The following is a 14,750-nucleotide window of genomic DNA, read 5'->3' as shown; positions in this document are numbered from 1 at the left end:
AGTCTCCCACTATATAAACTCGCATCTTCTTCTTCTTCTTCTTTACTTATTATCCCAATTCTTAAATTAGGGTTTGTTTCTTTCAATTGTTTTTTTTTCCAATCTAGCGCAGCCCTTAAGATCGCCTTCCACAAATTAAACAATGGAAGCGTGTCGAGTCATAGCTGCGCTAAATCGAATTTTAAAATTAGGGTTGGTTTCATTAGGGTTTTCCTAATAGCTAATCCGCCGTTGTCCTAGTTGATTTGATATATAGCACGAGTCTCTCTCTCGCTGACTCTTCAGATATAAGAGTTAAATCTCTTTTATGTGGTAGAGATCATTATAGTGTTTGGGGATTCTCGAATTTTTTAATTCGCGTGTCTTTAGTATCTCGTGCTTTATATATCGGCTAGGATACATTTTTTTTTAGTGGATTGGTTTTTTTTTTTTTTTTGAGTGTGGATTTGTAATAAAGAAAGGCGAGAATGATGAATCAATTAGATGTGTGAATGAGGGGTAATTTCCTTATTATGAATTCAAACTTGTTTGAGGCATTATCATATTTCTGACTCGCTACTTTATTTTTGAAGATTTTTTTTTTTTTTTGGTTTGGAATGGTGGAATATGAGGAACATATAACTCAACCGTGAATCATTACTTATATGTTTTGATAACTATGATCCAATTTTTGCTTATTGATATTCTGATTCCACCTTTTTGTCTTGTTAATTTTTGTTTTTTTTTTTTTTTTTTTTTGATTTTTATGGGTTTAACTTGATCTCAAATAAATCGTTTTGCTTAAAATTAGATCAACTAATAGTATGATTGTTTGAGAGTATATAGACTTGAACCAGATTTCCTAACCTTACATTAGAAGGTTTAGAGATTTAGTCCCTTTGATTAGAGTTATCGGCTACTACCGTTGGCGACTGGATTATTATTTAACTTTGGATATAAATCAGGTTGGAGCGGACGACACTATTCATATTCATATAACTCTTGAACTTCGTACAAGAAGTGACTAGAATGAGAAGTAAAGGAAAATTTGAACATGAATAACTATTAAGTAATCAACATCGGCTAATAATCAAGTTATACACCAACATGAGATCTCTATTATGTACTTTTATGAATCAAATCGAAGAAGATCATTCCTATTGTGGTTCCATTTATGAAAACGAGGTTTTAAAACTAACGGCCAATTAATTATTCATCTATTGTGTTGCTCTTTGGCTAAATCTGATTAGAGATAGTAAAATAAACCTCAAATTCTTATTCAAGGAGAGAGATCATTTGATTTTAACTCGGAATTGCAAAGAAGTTAGAGCTCTTAATTCTTTATACAAGGAGAGATATCATGAATTTCAATTCGAAGAATGACAAATGGATTTTTTTTTTGATTAAGCTCTCGATTTGAGACAATTAACCAAAACCAAAACCTCTCTATGTTAGAGTCTCCTTTATTTACAAACAACATACAGTACAAGGTTTTTTTAATTTTTTTCAACTACTGAATAAAAAAAGTTAAAAGGAACATTGCAATCAAAGAAAAAAAAATATAAATTACAAAATGTTCACCTCTTTTTGTAACTGGATCACTTGATTTGTAAGGCCCAGGCCCATACCCATTAAGGGGTTTTATTATCAATATATATTTAAATTTTTTTTTCAACAATTCTTTTTTTTTTTTAAAAAGACAATAAAAAAATACAATAAGCTAAGTGAACCGGAACCAAACACAAACCGTCTTTTAAAAAGAAAAAAAGGAAATCGCAAAACACATAAAACCACCCGATTTTATTATAATTGGTTCACCGGCGAGTCGAGAGACTCAGATTGAAAAAATAGAGAAGAGAGATTCGATTTAGGGTTTAGAGTCCGGCGAAGAAGAGAGCTCTCGAATCCGAGAAACGCCAGTCAGGAGGAAACAGAGAAGATGTCTTCGACTCTCCTCGAGCAAACTCGCTCCAGTCATGAAGAGGTTGAAAGGTTGGAGCGATTAATTGTTCAAGATCTACAGACTGAGCCACCTTCCAGCAAGGACAGATTGGTCCAGGGACATCGTGTTCGTCACATGATTGAATCTATCATGCTCACCACTAACAAACTTGTACGTTTTCTTTCTTCTTCGTCTCCTCAATTTCATTCTTCTTCTTTCTCCTCGCGTTTTTGTTATTTTTATGTCTATTCTCTTCTGAATTCAAATGCAGAGAAAAACTTGGGTTGCTGATTTTTGTTTAAACAACAGGTTGTTGAGTGCTCCTCTTTTCTTGATTGCTTAAGCTTTTTAGGTTTATTTATTTGGGATTCTAAGTTTTGAGGTTTGAGTTAATTGTGATTGATAATTCTCATCAGTAGATGTCTTGGATTTATGCTAACCTTGATTCTTGTTGTTTTGTAAGGTTGAAACCTATGAGGATAAGGATGGGGCAAGGGAAGATGAGATAGCAGCGCTTGGTGGTGGCCAGGCTGCGTTTAGTGCATTTTACGATCGTTTGAAAGAGGTTTGTTTTCCACCCTTCCTCAAAACTACTTGCCTATGGTTCTCTGGGTAGTTGTTTCAGCTAACTTTTTCTCAGACAAATGTTTTTTTAAAGATTTGAGGATAAGAGATTTAGCTGTTTATAATTTGTTTATCTGTTCATTGATTGTCTTGAACCACTGGTGATGGAGAATTAAGAATAATGTACAAATCTCAGTGAAAATGCATATTTCTGATCCATAAACAATTTGGTTAGCTGTATAAAGGGTTGCTTTTTTGCAGAATAGTATTAAGCGGTAAAATATTCGTGAGAAGATACTGTTTTTGTATCTAAGTAGAGTGCAGGCTCTGAATAAGATTTACTAATTTGGTGTTTTTCATTGTCTGAATTCTTTGATTTGTTCGACCACTGATGAAATTATCAGGTTTGCAACTAATTTTAACTTATTTTATGAAACTTTCAGATACGTGAATATCATAAAAGGCACCTTTCTGGACGTCTTGTTGATGCTAATGAAGATTATGAAGCACTCCTGAAGGAGGAACCTGTTATTTCGTTCAGTGGAGAGGTAATTTCTGCTTCACTTTTATTGTTGCTGGACGAGAAAATATCATATTATTCGTTTGACAATTTTATACGCCCCTTTTTTTACATTGCTGGCTTCATGGTATGTTGATTTTCTTCAATTGTTAAATCTTTTTGTCTGTTGCACAGGAAGGTGTTGGTCGGTACTTGGACTTACATGATATGTATAACCAGTACATCAACTCTAGATTTGGGGAAAGGGTTGAATATTCTGCTTACCTTGATGTTTTTTCTAGACCAGAGAAAATACCGCATAAACTAAAGCTATCGAGGTAAACATTTCATTGAGTTTTCTTTTACTTAGAATGCTACTTTCTTTGTTTCTACCTGCAGCTGAATGACTTTCCTTTTCGTCTTTCTATCTGTCATTTTAGGCAATACAGGAAGTATATGGAAGCACTGCTAGAGTACTTGGTCGACTTTTTCCAGCGAACCGAGCCATTGCAAGATCTTGACCGCATACTTTCTAGGGTTTGAGCTCCTTCCTTTACTTATTGTTTTATTCTATTCAACTTGGTACCTTTTGGATTTTCATAGCTCTATCAACCTGCATAATGATACATGTTGTAGAAAGTAAATTGCCATAACAAGATAATGGTTGTATTGAAAATTCATAAGTGCATTGTTTACGCCAACTGTAGAGACTTTTATATCCTCGCACAGTGTTGAACCTAGTTATAGTGTGGCATTCTGCTAGTTCTAGTTTCGTCAATGCTATGTATATAGTTTGATCTGGTACAATTAATGTGTTGGTTTGTTGCAGGTTGAAACTGATTTCGAAGAGCAATACGCGAATGGAAAAGTAGAAGGCTGGGAGAACCATAGCCAGGAAAGTGAGCTTATTTCATCTCAGCATACTGTCATAGATCTGGATTACTACACTACAGTCGAGGAACTGCTAGATGTGGGTCCTGAAAAGCTAAAGGAGGTAATGACATGCTTCATGTTTCTATGCATCTTGAAGCATTATCCCTCTACTTATATATTTTTTTTTTTATGTTATACAGGCATTGGGGGCATTAGGACTGAAGGTTGGTGGTACACCGCAGCAGCGTGCCGAGAGACTTTTCCTGACAAAGGTACTTACACTTGCTTATAACCATGTGTTTTCAGTTTGTCTTATGAGAGTGGGATTTTCTACTAATTTGTAGTGTCCGTGTTGTTTATGCTGGGTTTGGAAGGAACCATTAGCTGTTATGAAAACTAGTTTGGTAGTTCAGTTCAGGTCTTCCTCTAATATGAAATTAAGGTTTTTCTTGTTATAGCTCATTGTCTGCGGGGACTGTTTGAAGCTTATCTTAATGCCTTGACCCTTGAGGTTGTCTTAACTATTTCATTTTTCTGTACAGCATACGCCTTTGGAAAAGCTGGATAAGAAACATTTTGCCAAACCTCTACACAATGGGAAACAAAACGGAGACGTAAAATCAACGCAGCAGTCAGAAAATGCTAAAGAGATTGCACTAACAGAGACCAAAGTGAAGAAACTCTGCCAATTACTTGATGAGGTTAGTTCATTGAAGTTAATATATAGATTTGTTTCCCTCCCCAGATATCAAGCTGTGCTTTTAACTTTTCTTTCAACTTCTCTAGACAATCGAAAGGACAAAACAAAACATTGTAAAGAAACAGTCCTTGACATATGAAGAAATGGAGGGAGAACGAGAAGGGGAGGAAGCTAATGCCGAGTCAGAAAGTGATGACGAGGACGGTGATATTTACAATCCGCTGAAGCTGCCAATGGGTTGGGATGGGAAGCCTATACCATACTGGCTCTACAAACTTCATGGCCTGGGCCAGGTATGTAGTTTAGTTATTACTATATTAGACCCATTATTCTTAAAGGATAGAATGGAAAACCATTTAGGGATTCATATTAAATTTTCTTGTTCACTTGCAGGAGTTTAAATGCGACATATGTGGGGACTATAGTTACTGGGGAAGAAGGGCTTTTGAGAGACATTTTAAAGAATGGAGACACCAACACGGAATGCGTTGCCTAGGAATACCTAACACAAAGAACTTCAATGAGATCACTTCAATTGAGGTAATATTATATTGTCAAAGACTTTGTTGTAGCTGCTTAACGCAATAGTTTGGTCATTTTTATATTGATCTGTGATTTGTTGATTTGGTATGTTTCAGGAAGCGAAAGAATTGTGGAAGAGGATACAGGAGAGGCAAGGAGAGAACAAATGGAGGCCAGAACTCGAAGAGGAGTATGAAGATCGTGAAGGTAACATTTACAACAAGAAGACTTACTCTGATCTCCAGCGCCAAGGTCTCATCTGATGGGATCACAATCCTCAGGGTTTTAGATGAAATCTTCTCTCTCTCTATACTATATCACTTTAAATCATACCTACCTTTCTTCTTTGTGAAATCAAACCATTCGTCATCATCTTCTTGTGAAGTATCATCACCTTAAAACAGGTTTTAGTTTGTAGGTGTACTGGATTCGACTTTGGTGTATGTTTTCTGAATTAACGATCACAATTTAGGATATTAAAATCGTTTTGATGGACAATGCCAATAACGAATAGTAAGCATATTACTTCGAAATACATACGATAAATATATAAAAGAGAAGATATGTAAAAACTCAGTCACTAAGGTTTTCTCATTACTATTATTTTAGTTCTGTTGTTATTCAGAATATCAGATGATGATGACTCACAAATTTTGGAATGTCTTAATTTTAAAAAATTTCTTAATTATTCATTGGTTATTTTCTTTTGTGTAAAATTTAAAATTGTGTCAAATGTTTTTTAAAATCAATAAATGTAAACAGATACAGTCTCATAATACACATATTGGTTTTTTTGGTCAGATTTATATCCATATTTATGTACACGAAGACCATACATTGTTTTCAAAAAATCTGAACATACACAATCTCTTATTCTGGAAAGAATAATGAAAATATACCTTTCTTAGCCAATTTGGCTAAGACTAGAGACTAGACCTTAGTGTATGTTCCAAATTTTTTAATTAAGAAATAAAAGTTGGGATATTACCATTTTTTTAACACAGTCCAACGGCCACATTAGAGAGACGATCGAACCTAGTATACTAAATCCTACGGTGCCAGCGCATTCCAACTTCGTAAGACTTAACATATCCACCGTTAGATCTAAAACCTAATCATCCAACGGCTAAAAACGAAACCCCCAAAAAATATGACCGTTAGAAGTGATTGAACCGTTGGCTCCTCCTTTCTCTTCATAAGCGCTCTCTTGCCCTTCTCTTCGTCATAATCTCAAAGACTCTTTACGAAAGAGAAAAAAAAAAAAGCAAAAGGCTTAAAGAACAAGAAGGAGTAAGATTCATTAGGAGAGAGCGATCATGGCGACGAGAGCAGCAAACGTACCTGAACAAGTCCGAGGTTTGTTTTCCCCCAATCGTCTTATTGCTCTTCTCAATTCTATGAATCGATTTGAATTATTTCTGGGTTATCTTAGATCTGAATTCTTTGGATCGGTTTGTTTCGATTTGAAACGATCTGTGTTTGAAAAAATCTTTGCTTTTTTGTATTTCGTCGATTTGAAATCTGGGTTTGATTCAACTCGTTTGCCCTAACTCGGTCCTGATTTGTTTGATTCGTCGAAGATACAGATCCGATTTATCGTAATAGTCTTTATCTGGGATTAATCTTTAGAATTGGATTTGTGAAGCGTGATGATGGGTTTGTGTGTAATGAGATAAAGATGAGATCTTGATTGGGGTTTTGTTTATTTGTGAAACAGGTGCTCCTCTCGTTGATGGTTTGAAGATTCAGAACAAGAACGGTGCTGCGAAGAATCGTCGTGCTCTAGGCGACATAGGGAATCTCGTATCAGTCCCCGGAGTTCAAGGAGGAAAGGCACAACCTCAGATCAACCGACCCATTACTCGAAGCTTCCGTGCTCAGCTATTAGCCAATGCCCAAATCGAAAGAAAGCCAATCAATGTAGACAACAAGGTTGTTGGCCCAAAGAGACAACCTCTCGCTACAAGAAACCCAGAAGCACCAAAAGCGGTTCAGAAGAAGAACTTGGTTGTTAAGCAGCAACAACAGGGGAAAGCTGTTGCTGAAGTGGTTGAGTCAAAGAAGGAGGTGACTAAAAAGAAGGAAGCGGCGGCTTTGTCACCTAAGAATAAGAAAGTGACGTACTCGTCTGTTCTTAGTGCTCGGAGCAAAGCTGCTTGTGGTATAGCTAACAAACCGAAGATTCTTGATATTGATGAGTCTGACAAGGATAACCATTTGGCTGCGGTGGAGTATGTTGATGATATGTACTCGTACTATAAAGAAGTGGAGAAGGAGAGCCAGGCTAAGATGTACATGCATATTCAGACTGAGATGAATGAGAAGATGAGAGCCATCTTGATTGATTGGTTACTAGAAGTTCACATCAAGTTTGAGCTTAACCTTGAAACTCTTTACCTCACTGTCAACATCATTGATCGATTCCTCTCTGTGAAAGCTGTCCCCAAGAGAGAGTTACAGCTTCTGGGAATTAGTGCCTTGCTTATCGCTTCCAAATATGAAGAAATCTGGCCACCACAGGTATAACAACTTGACTTGACTGTGTTTTGTATTTGTGTTACTTTAAGGGTTTGAGCTGATGTTGATGATGATGTGTGGCTTTATGTAGGTTAACGATCTGGTGTATGTCACGGACAATGCTTACAGTAGCAAACAGATCCTAGTGATGGAGAAGACTATTCTTGGAAACCTCGAATGGTATTTGACAGTCCCGACTCAATACGTGTTCCTTGTCCGCTTCATCAAAGCTTCGATGTCTGATCCAGAAGTGAGTTCTAAGTTTGCTTAAAGTTTCAGATTTCTGTTAAAACAATGTGATTTAGATAGAGACTAACTTTGGTTTTGCTTGTTGTATCATGTAGATGGAGAATATGGTACACTTTCTCGCTGAATTGGGGATGATGCATTACGACACCTTGATGTTCTGTCCCTCGATGCTTGCTGCTTCAGCTGTTTACACAGCAAGGTGCTCACTGAACAAGTCCCCTGCTTGGACTGATACATTGCAATTCCACACCGGCTACACAGAATCTGAGATTATGTAAGTAGAGAAAAGATTTCGTAATATCATCATTTGTTTGGTTTCGTCTCTCTTAAACTGTAGAAACTTATATGGTTGATTGTTCTGTGTATTAGGGACTGCTCAAAGCTTCTTGCTTTTCTACACTCGAGATGCGGTGAGAGCAGGCTGCGTGCGGTGTACAAGAAGTACTCAAAGGCCGAGAATGGAGGTGTAGCTTTGGTTTCAGCAGCCAAGTCTCTCTTGAGCGCTGCGTCTGATTTGAAGAAGCCTTCTTCTTCTTAGTGCTTTTATTTTTTTCATCAGATCTCTCTCTGATTCATAATTCTGGATTCGACCTTGTTGAAATATACTCTTTGTTGTGAGTTCAAAACGTATTAATGAATTCTTTTTTTTTTACTTATTCTATGTCTTCAGTCTCACTCTTCAGTAGATAATGTTTTTGACTTGTGTGTCTCAAACAAATTGTAGTTGAGAATAAAATGAAGAAAATAGTGCAAAATATGTTATCAAAATATTGTCTTACATTTTATTTTAAAATAGAGATCTGTATATTACAAAACATACTACACAAAATACATTTGATAATTTATTTCATAATGGGTTGTCAAAAAAAAATAATAATAATAATAATTCTAGTTGTGAAAAAAGTAAAAAAATTTCATTTTACTTTTGTCCCAATCTTAAGTATAGATTAAAACATCTATCATCTTTTTGATCTCATCTAATTTTTTTATTTATCAACAATCTTAATGATGATCATATCTAAAGAGAACTTATTTTATCTTCTAATTTGATCACATTTTAATTTGTAAAAGCAAAAAGAATCTGATCTCTAACCTCTATTTTGAAAGCTTTCTTTTTTACTTTGTTTTGAAGTCACAAGTAACAAACACAAAACTCGTGGATAATTAATTTACTAATCTGCCACTAGAGGTGAATTTTTGACTAAATTGGCTTTTTTCGATCTCAACGGGGGTTGTCGTTGTCTCATGGAGAGCACAGAGCAGCCGAGAAGCATCTCGGGATCGATGCAGAGCCCTAGATCTCCGTCTTTGCAGCCGTATTTGTCTGTCTCCGTCACAGATCCTGTCAAATTAGGCAATGGCGTACAAGCTTACATCTCTTACCGAGTTATCACCAAGGTGTAGATCCTCTTCTTCTTCTTCTTCAACTCTGATTCAGTTCTAGGGTTTCTATGTGAAATCAATTTGGTAATTCCTGTAGATGGTTCGCTAATTGTATGTTTAGCAGCAAGAATTTAGGGATGTTTTGTGAATTTTTGAAATTTTGAATTTCTAGGGATTGATTTCTGACAATTAGATTGTTTTTTTTTTCGGCAGACCAACTTGCCGGAGTATCAAGGACCTGAGAAGATTGTTATCAGACGATACAGTGATTTCGTCTGGTTAAGGGATCGGCTTTTTGAGAAATACAAGGGCATTTTCATTCCTCCTCTCCCAGAGAAGAGTGCTGTAGGTAAAATTTGAGCTAGCTTTGTCCGTTCTAGCTTATTTATTTGAAAATCTTTTGTAGTCAATTTAGCTATCCTTGTTTGATTTAGTTAGATTAGGGAGGTTTCTGATTATCTGATTTTGTATTCAGTATCTTGTTGACCCACATTATCTGATTGAGTCAGAAATATATGTATTGACCATCTCTTATTGCGAAGTTGATGTTAGTCGATCCAGCTATCCTTGTTCGATATAGTTATAACTGATGGAGATGAGTATAATGGGAATTATGTTTATTGAATACTCTTTTTGGCAGAAAAATTCCGTTTTAGTGCCGAATTTATTGAAATGAGGCGAGCAGCATTGGATATATTTGTTAATCGAATAGCATTGCACCCTGAGCTTCAGCATAGTGAGGATCTTAGGACCTTTTTGCAAGCAGATGAAGAGGTAGGATATCTAGACTTTTACATTTCTAAGGACCTTTTCTTAGTTATTTTATTTTCCTCCACATCATCTTCACTTTAAAGTGCTCATAAATATGCGTTATTTGCCTCATCAAGGACTGCACTTTCCATTTCAGAAGGTTATTTTTCTTTGTTTGACAGTTTATTTTTCTCATCAGACAATGGACAGATTCAGGTTTCAGGAAACTGGTATATTCAAGAAGCCTGCAGATCTAATGCAAATGTTTAGGGTAAGCATTAATTTTCCTGACCAAGTGAAATATATTTTCTACATCATACAAGATCGAGTATTAGATACATGTTGCCATGTTGGCATGCTACTAGGAAGTTTAATATGAATTTTAGCTTATGGAGACAATGCTGGACATAATATACCGTTAATTCTCTGACAGTGTTTAGTAGTTAAAAGATCTACAAGGTGAAACTTGTCATTTTTGGCCTACATAATTCTTAACATTGCTGTAAATATAAGAGTTGAAAGCTCCTATTATATTGGTTACTTGGCTGTACCATGGTTAGAAATCCCTAAAGCAAGATCAAGACTTCTTAAATGTGAAATTTATTATTGATTTCCTTCACTCTTTGTTCCATACTCTTAATTAACTTTACGGTGCGCCATCATCTTACTGCTATATCTGCACTATTGACAGGATGTCCAGTCAAAAGTTAGTGATGCTGTCCTTGGAAAGGAAAAACCTGTTGAAGAAACTACTGCTGCATATGAGAAGCTTAAACATTATATTTTTGAGCTCGAGAACCACTTGGCTGAGGCGCAGAAGCATGCATATCGCCTTGTCAAGAGGCATAGAGGTAATACCAATATATCACAAGTCAGAATTTGGTCTATAAAATTTTTGCTATGTTTTCCATATTTTCTTTCCCAATCGTATGGATGGAATTTCAATTTTGATGCTATTTCAATCTAATGGCAGAGTTGGGTCAGTCACTGTTGGATTTTGGCAAGGCTGTAAAACTTCTTGGGGCTTGTGAGGGTGAACCTACAGGAAAAGCATTTTCCGATCTTGGAACTAAATCTGAATTGCTATCGATTAAGCTCCAGAAAGAGGTACTAAGTTTGTAAGACTAGACTCTATGCTAGGCATAAATCATCTTCTTTCTTCTTTAAACATTATAGTCAGATAATTTTTATATCTTGGCCACATTTATCCGATTTCCAAGATGCTTATGTCAACCTACCCTGCACTATTTGTAGGCTCAACAAGTCCTGATGAACTTTGAGGAACCCTTGAAGGACTATGTTCGTTATGTACAATCGATTAAGGCAAGTTCTCTAGCCTTTGCCGTTGGGATTGATTTCTCTTGCCTGGTTTCGTTATGCTGGTATTAAACTCTACCTTCTTGTGTTTTCTTTTGTGTTTATCCAGGCAACAATAGCAGAACGAGGGACTGCTTTCAAGCAACATTGTGAATTGGCAGAAACAACGAAGTTAAAAGAAATAAATCTGTATGATGGCTTCTCTCTTGTCCCTTATTTTCCCATCTGTCAATAATCGTCTTAGAACATAATCTAAATTCTCCTCTGTTATCGCAGTGACAAACTCATGCTCACACGTTCAGACAAAGTAGGAGAAGCTGAGATCGAGTACAGAGAGGTAAATAACAACAACTCAAAACATTCCTTGAAAACTTTGTAGTAATGGTTTTTGGTGCTTGAACATACCGTCGTTTCAATGCAGATAAAAGCAGAAAGTGAGGAAGCCACGAGAAGATTCGAGAGGATAGTGACAAGAATGGAGGAGGAGATAGTAAGATTTCAAGAGCAGAAGACGGAAGAGATGGGAGTCGCATTCCATCAGTTTGCGAAAGGACAGGCTCGCTTAGCATGCAGTATTGCTGATGCTTGGAAATCCCTTCTTCCAAAACTTGAAGCTTCTTCTGCTGTCTAAATCTAAAACTACCTGTCATGAGAGTGTTGTGTCTATGTCTAGAGGCAGTTTGGTTCTTTTTCTGTCTGAAAATTCTGGTTTTTTTTTTTTTTTTTTGTGAACTTAAAAGATTAGTTAACTTTGCTTTCCACTTGTAAAGAATGCATTTACTTCCCCAAACAAACGTTGATATAACTTTCAAATTGAATCTTTTTTGTTTAGGTGTGTGTTTGTAGACTTTAATAGCCCAACATGGTAGGTAAACCTTCTTAATCACTGAGAAGGTTCCTCATCGTCCCCAGCAAATAACTTTTTTTTAACATTATCTGAATACGAACGAGATTGATTTGGGCGAGAGAAGAAGAAGAGATGACGTGCTTCTCTTCAGCTACTACTCCTCATCGCCATCATCATCTTCTTCTTCCTCCTCCCTCAACTTCCAAATCCCTACTCCGATTTCCATCTTCTTATCTCAAACCTACCCGTAATCTTCTCTTCCATGGCTCATCTCGCTCTCTCCTCTCCTGTTCTGACGGCAGCAACAACGGACCTCCTCCTCCTCCCTCCGGTGACGCCGTTCCAAAGCAAGTTCCTTTTTTTTTTTTTTTTCTCAACTGGATTTGTTCATTTCGTTATCTGTATTTTTCGAATTCGGATTAGGGATCAGAAAGTGAGAAGCCTTTGTAGTCGTTTTATGATTCTAATGGTTAATGATTTGGATGTTACAGTAACTTCTGTATAATTGAAGGATCAGAGACAGTGCAAGATTTCGTACAGATGCAGCTACAGGAAATCCAAGATAACATAAGGAGTAGACGCAATAAGATCTTTCTTCTCATGGAAGAAGTGAGGAGGTTACGAGTCCAGCAACGTATCAAGAATGTTAAAGCCATTAACGAGAATAGCGAGCTCGAGGTTACTGAGATGCCTGAGATCCCTTCCTCCATTCCCTTTCTCCCTAATGTGGTCAGTGTTATGTTACTATTATGAATAATGTTTTCTCTTTGTTTCTTCTGCAGTCTTATGTCCCTTTGTAACACTTTTTTTTTTTCTCTGCTCTCTTATCTTTTGAGATAGACACCAAAGACTTTGAAACAACTCTACTTGACCAGTGTCGCATTCATTTCTGGAATTATCGTCTTTGGTGGTCTCATTGCACCTAATGTAAGCACAAGCTCTAGTTTACCACTGCTCTTGGAACCCTCTACTAATATCTTACGATGATTGCACAATATTGAGAGCTCTTTAAAATAGATGCGATTGGTTTCCTGACCATCTTGCAGAGTTACTAGTGACATCAATGAAAACTGTACTAACTTTTTTAGTTGATGACAATAGAAATTTGTGGAGATTAGTAATTTTCTATCTGTGTGATGTATAGTTTTTAATGGTTTTGTATAGAGTTTTGTCACTGTAACTTACTGGAAGAACAGTAGCTATTCGTGGTTTTTTTTTCTGATTCTTGAATGACAAATTTATGATTTTACATGGCAGCTGGAACTAAAGGTAGGACTTGGAGGAACCTCTTATGAAGATTTTATAAGGGGCATGCATCTACCCTTACAGTTAAGGTACTACTAGTTCCAGTTGCTTGAGGACCTGTATGATTAATAAATATAATCAAAATTAGTCAACTTTACTTGTCCTGAATCTGAAACAAGATAGATACATTGAAAGAATTACTTTTGGTTCTGTAATGTAGCCAGGTAGATCCGATTGTGGCATCTTTTTCTGGCGGGGCCGTGGGAGTCATTTCAACCTTGATGCTAATCGAAGCTAACAATGTTAAACAACAAGAGAAGAAGAGGTGCAAGTACTGCCTTGGGACTGGTAATTTTATTTTCTATACATCATGAAAGTTCTTGAAAATGCTCACTATTCAATTACAACAGCTCTTGAAATCGGTATGCGTTTACTTGATATAATAGGATACTTGCCATGCGCTCGATGTTCAGCTAGTGGTGTGTGCTTCAGCATTGATCCCATAACTAAACCTAGAGCTTCAAACCGGCGTCTGCAAGTCGCGACAACAAAAAGGTGTCTTAATTGTTCCGGCGCAGGAAAGGTAAGATGTCTGAACAACTTTTTTCATATCATCTGACTTGAGTATCTACGCTGCATATCTTGTCCTTGTAATGCTGAGATATGTCTTTTGATTTGAATCAGGTGATGTGTCCGACGTGTCTTTGCACTGGGATGGTCACGGCTAGTGAGCATGACCCCCGCTTTGACCCTTTCGATTAGAAAACGATGACCTCTCCTTTTGAAATTTAGGGTGTTTTTATCTATGTATATGTGTGTCCTTGAAAAGGCTAAGCCAAGACTCTGAACTGAAGGGAGTCAAACCTCGTCATATACAGGTTTTACATAGTATAAGAAAATTAGAATTTATAAACTCTTCCTCGCCAACTTAAAAAAAAAAAAAAAGAAAAAACCACTGACGATCATTGGTGGCGATAGCCATCATCAACTCCGGCATAGGCTGTTTGTAATCATGCTTCCTCAAACACACCGGTATAAAAACACTCATCGGATATTTCCGTATGGGACAACATTGGAGGGATGATTTCACTTCCAAGCAGTTGTTTCATGCTGAGATCTTCTCCAGGATGTATTCCATGCCGTTGCAGAGATAAGAGCTTACCCTAGTGAAGAACTGATATGAAAGAAATGAATAAAGGCATTAGGGTAGAAAAATTATTATCATTATTAATTTATATTCTTATGTAAGGTACAACAAGACAGTTTGGCCGAGTGGTCTAAGGCGCCAGATTTAGGCTCTGGTCCGAAAGGGCGTGGGTTCAAATCCCACAGCTGTCAAATATTTTACTTTTTTTTTTTAAGT

At 36.6% G+C, this 14,750-nt stretch overlaps 4 protein-coding genes and 3 non-coding genes across 8 annotated transcripts; all 7 read left to right on the top strand.

The window, feature by feature from the left end:
* The first annotated feature begins 456 nt into the window (after nt 1-456).
* Nucleotides 457-561, top strand: LOC147918406 (small nucleolar RNA Z266). Its single transcript, XR_015594323.1, has one exon. It is a non-coding gene; the product is annotated as a small nucleolar RNA Z266 (small nucleolar RNA).
* A 41-nt stretch (nt 562-602) lies between these two features.
* On the top strand, nt 603-694 carry LOC147918405 (small nucleolar RNA snoR120). Its single transcript, XR_015594337.1, has one exon. It is a non-coding gene; the product is annotated as a small nucleolar RNA snoR120 (small nucleolar RNA).
* Nucleotides 695-1,701: 1,007 nt separating this feature from the next.
* LOC104768807 (splicing factor SF3a60 homolog) lies at nt 1,702-5,577 on the top strand. Of its 2 annotated transcripts, XM_087504709.1 has the most exons (12): nt 1,721-2,092; nt 2,193-2,230; nt 2,385-2,486; nt 2,929-3,033; nt 3,180-3,322; nt 3,425-3,521; nt 3,814-3,978; nt 4,058-4,129; nt 4,400-4,558; nt 4,644-4,850; nt 4,951-5,097; nt 5,196-5,577. In XM_087504709.1, exons 5-12 carry the CDS (start codon nt 3,213-3,215, stop codon nt 5,340-5,342), a joined length of 1,104 nt encoding a protein of 367 aa, XP_087360835.1. In that variant the 5' UTR covers nt 1,721-2,092; nt 2,193-2,230; nt 2,385-2,486; nt 2,929-3,033; nt 3,180-3,212; the 3' UTR covers nt 5,343-5,577. The 2 variants fall into 2 exon arrangements, with proteins under 2 accessions (XP_010491162.1, XP_087360835.1); XM_010492860.3 differs by lacking the exon at nt 2,193-2,230 and having other exon boundaries at nt 1,702-2,092.
* Nucleotides 5,578-6,238: 661 nt separating this feature from the next.
* LOC104768806 (cyclin-B1-2) lies at nt 6,239-8,501 on the top strand. The gene is made up of 5 exons (XM_010492859.2): nt 6,239-6,435; nt 6,797-7,599; nt 7,688-7,846; nt 7,941-8,119; nt 8,215-8,501. The coding sequence occupies exons 1-5, from the start codon at nt 6,396-6,398 to the stop codon at nt 8,381-8,383; spliced, it is 1,350 nt and encodes a 449-aa protein (XP_010491161.1). The 5' UTR covers nt 6,239-6,395; the 3' UTR covers nt 8,384-8,501.
* A 319-nt stretch (nt 8,502-8,820) lies between these two features.
* On the top strand, nt 8,821-12,108 carry LOC104768805 (sorting nexin 1). The gene is made up of 10 exons (XM_010492858.3): nt 8,821-9,243; nt 9,442-9,577; nt 9,869-10,002; nt 10,178-10,249; nt 10,670-10,829; nt 10,952-11,085; nt 11,233-11,301; nt 11,405-11,484; nt 11,572-11,632; nt 11,717-12,108. Exons 1-10 carry the CDS (start codon nt 9,091-9,093, stop codon nt 11,924-11,926), a joined length of 1,209 nt encoding a protein of 402 aa, XP_010491160.1. The 5' UTR covers nt 8,821-9,090; the 3' UTR covers nt 11,927-12,108.
* Nucleotides 12,109-12,125: 17 nt separating this feature from the next.
* Nucleotides 12,126-14,300, top strand: LOC104768804 (protein ORANGE-LIKE, chloroplastic). The gene is made up of 7 exons (XM_010492857.2): nt 12,126-12,489; nt 12,634-12,871; nt 12,983-13,069; nt 13,400-13,476; nt 13,608-13,735; nt 13,834-13,970; nt 14,072-14,300. Exons 1-7 carry the CDS (start codon nt 12,275-12,277, stop codon nt 14,147-14,149), a joined length of 960 nt encoding a protein of 319 aa, XP_010491159.1. The 5' UTR covers nt 12,126-12,274; the 3' UTR covers nt 14,150-14,300.
* A 345-nt stretch (nt 14,301-14,645) lies between these two features.
* On the top strand, nt 14,646-14,725 carry TRNAL-UAG (transfer RNA leucine (anticodon UAG)). The gene has a single exon. It is a non-coding gene; the product is annotated as a tRNA-Leu (tRNA).
* The last annotated feature ends 25 nt before the right edge of the window (nt 14,726-14,750 follow it).

Source organism: Camelina sativa, chromosome 20 (genome assembly GCF_030686135.1).
Source record: "Camelina sativa cultivar CO46 ecotype springtype chromosome 20, ASM3068613v1".
Lineage (NCBI taxonomy): Eukaryota > Viridiplantae > Streptophyta > Magnoliopsida > Brassicales > Brassicaceae > Camelina > Camelina sativa.
Note: the sequence above shows the minus strand (reverse complement) of the source record. Positions and strands in the feature narration are given on the sequence as shown.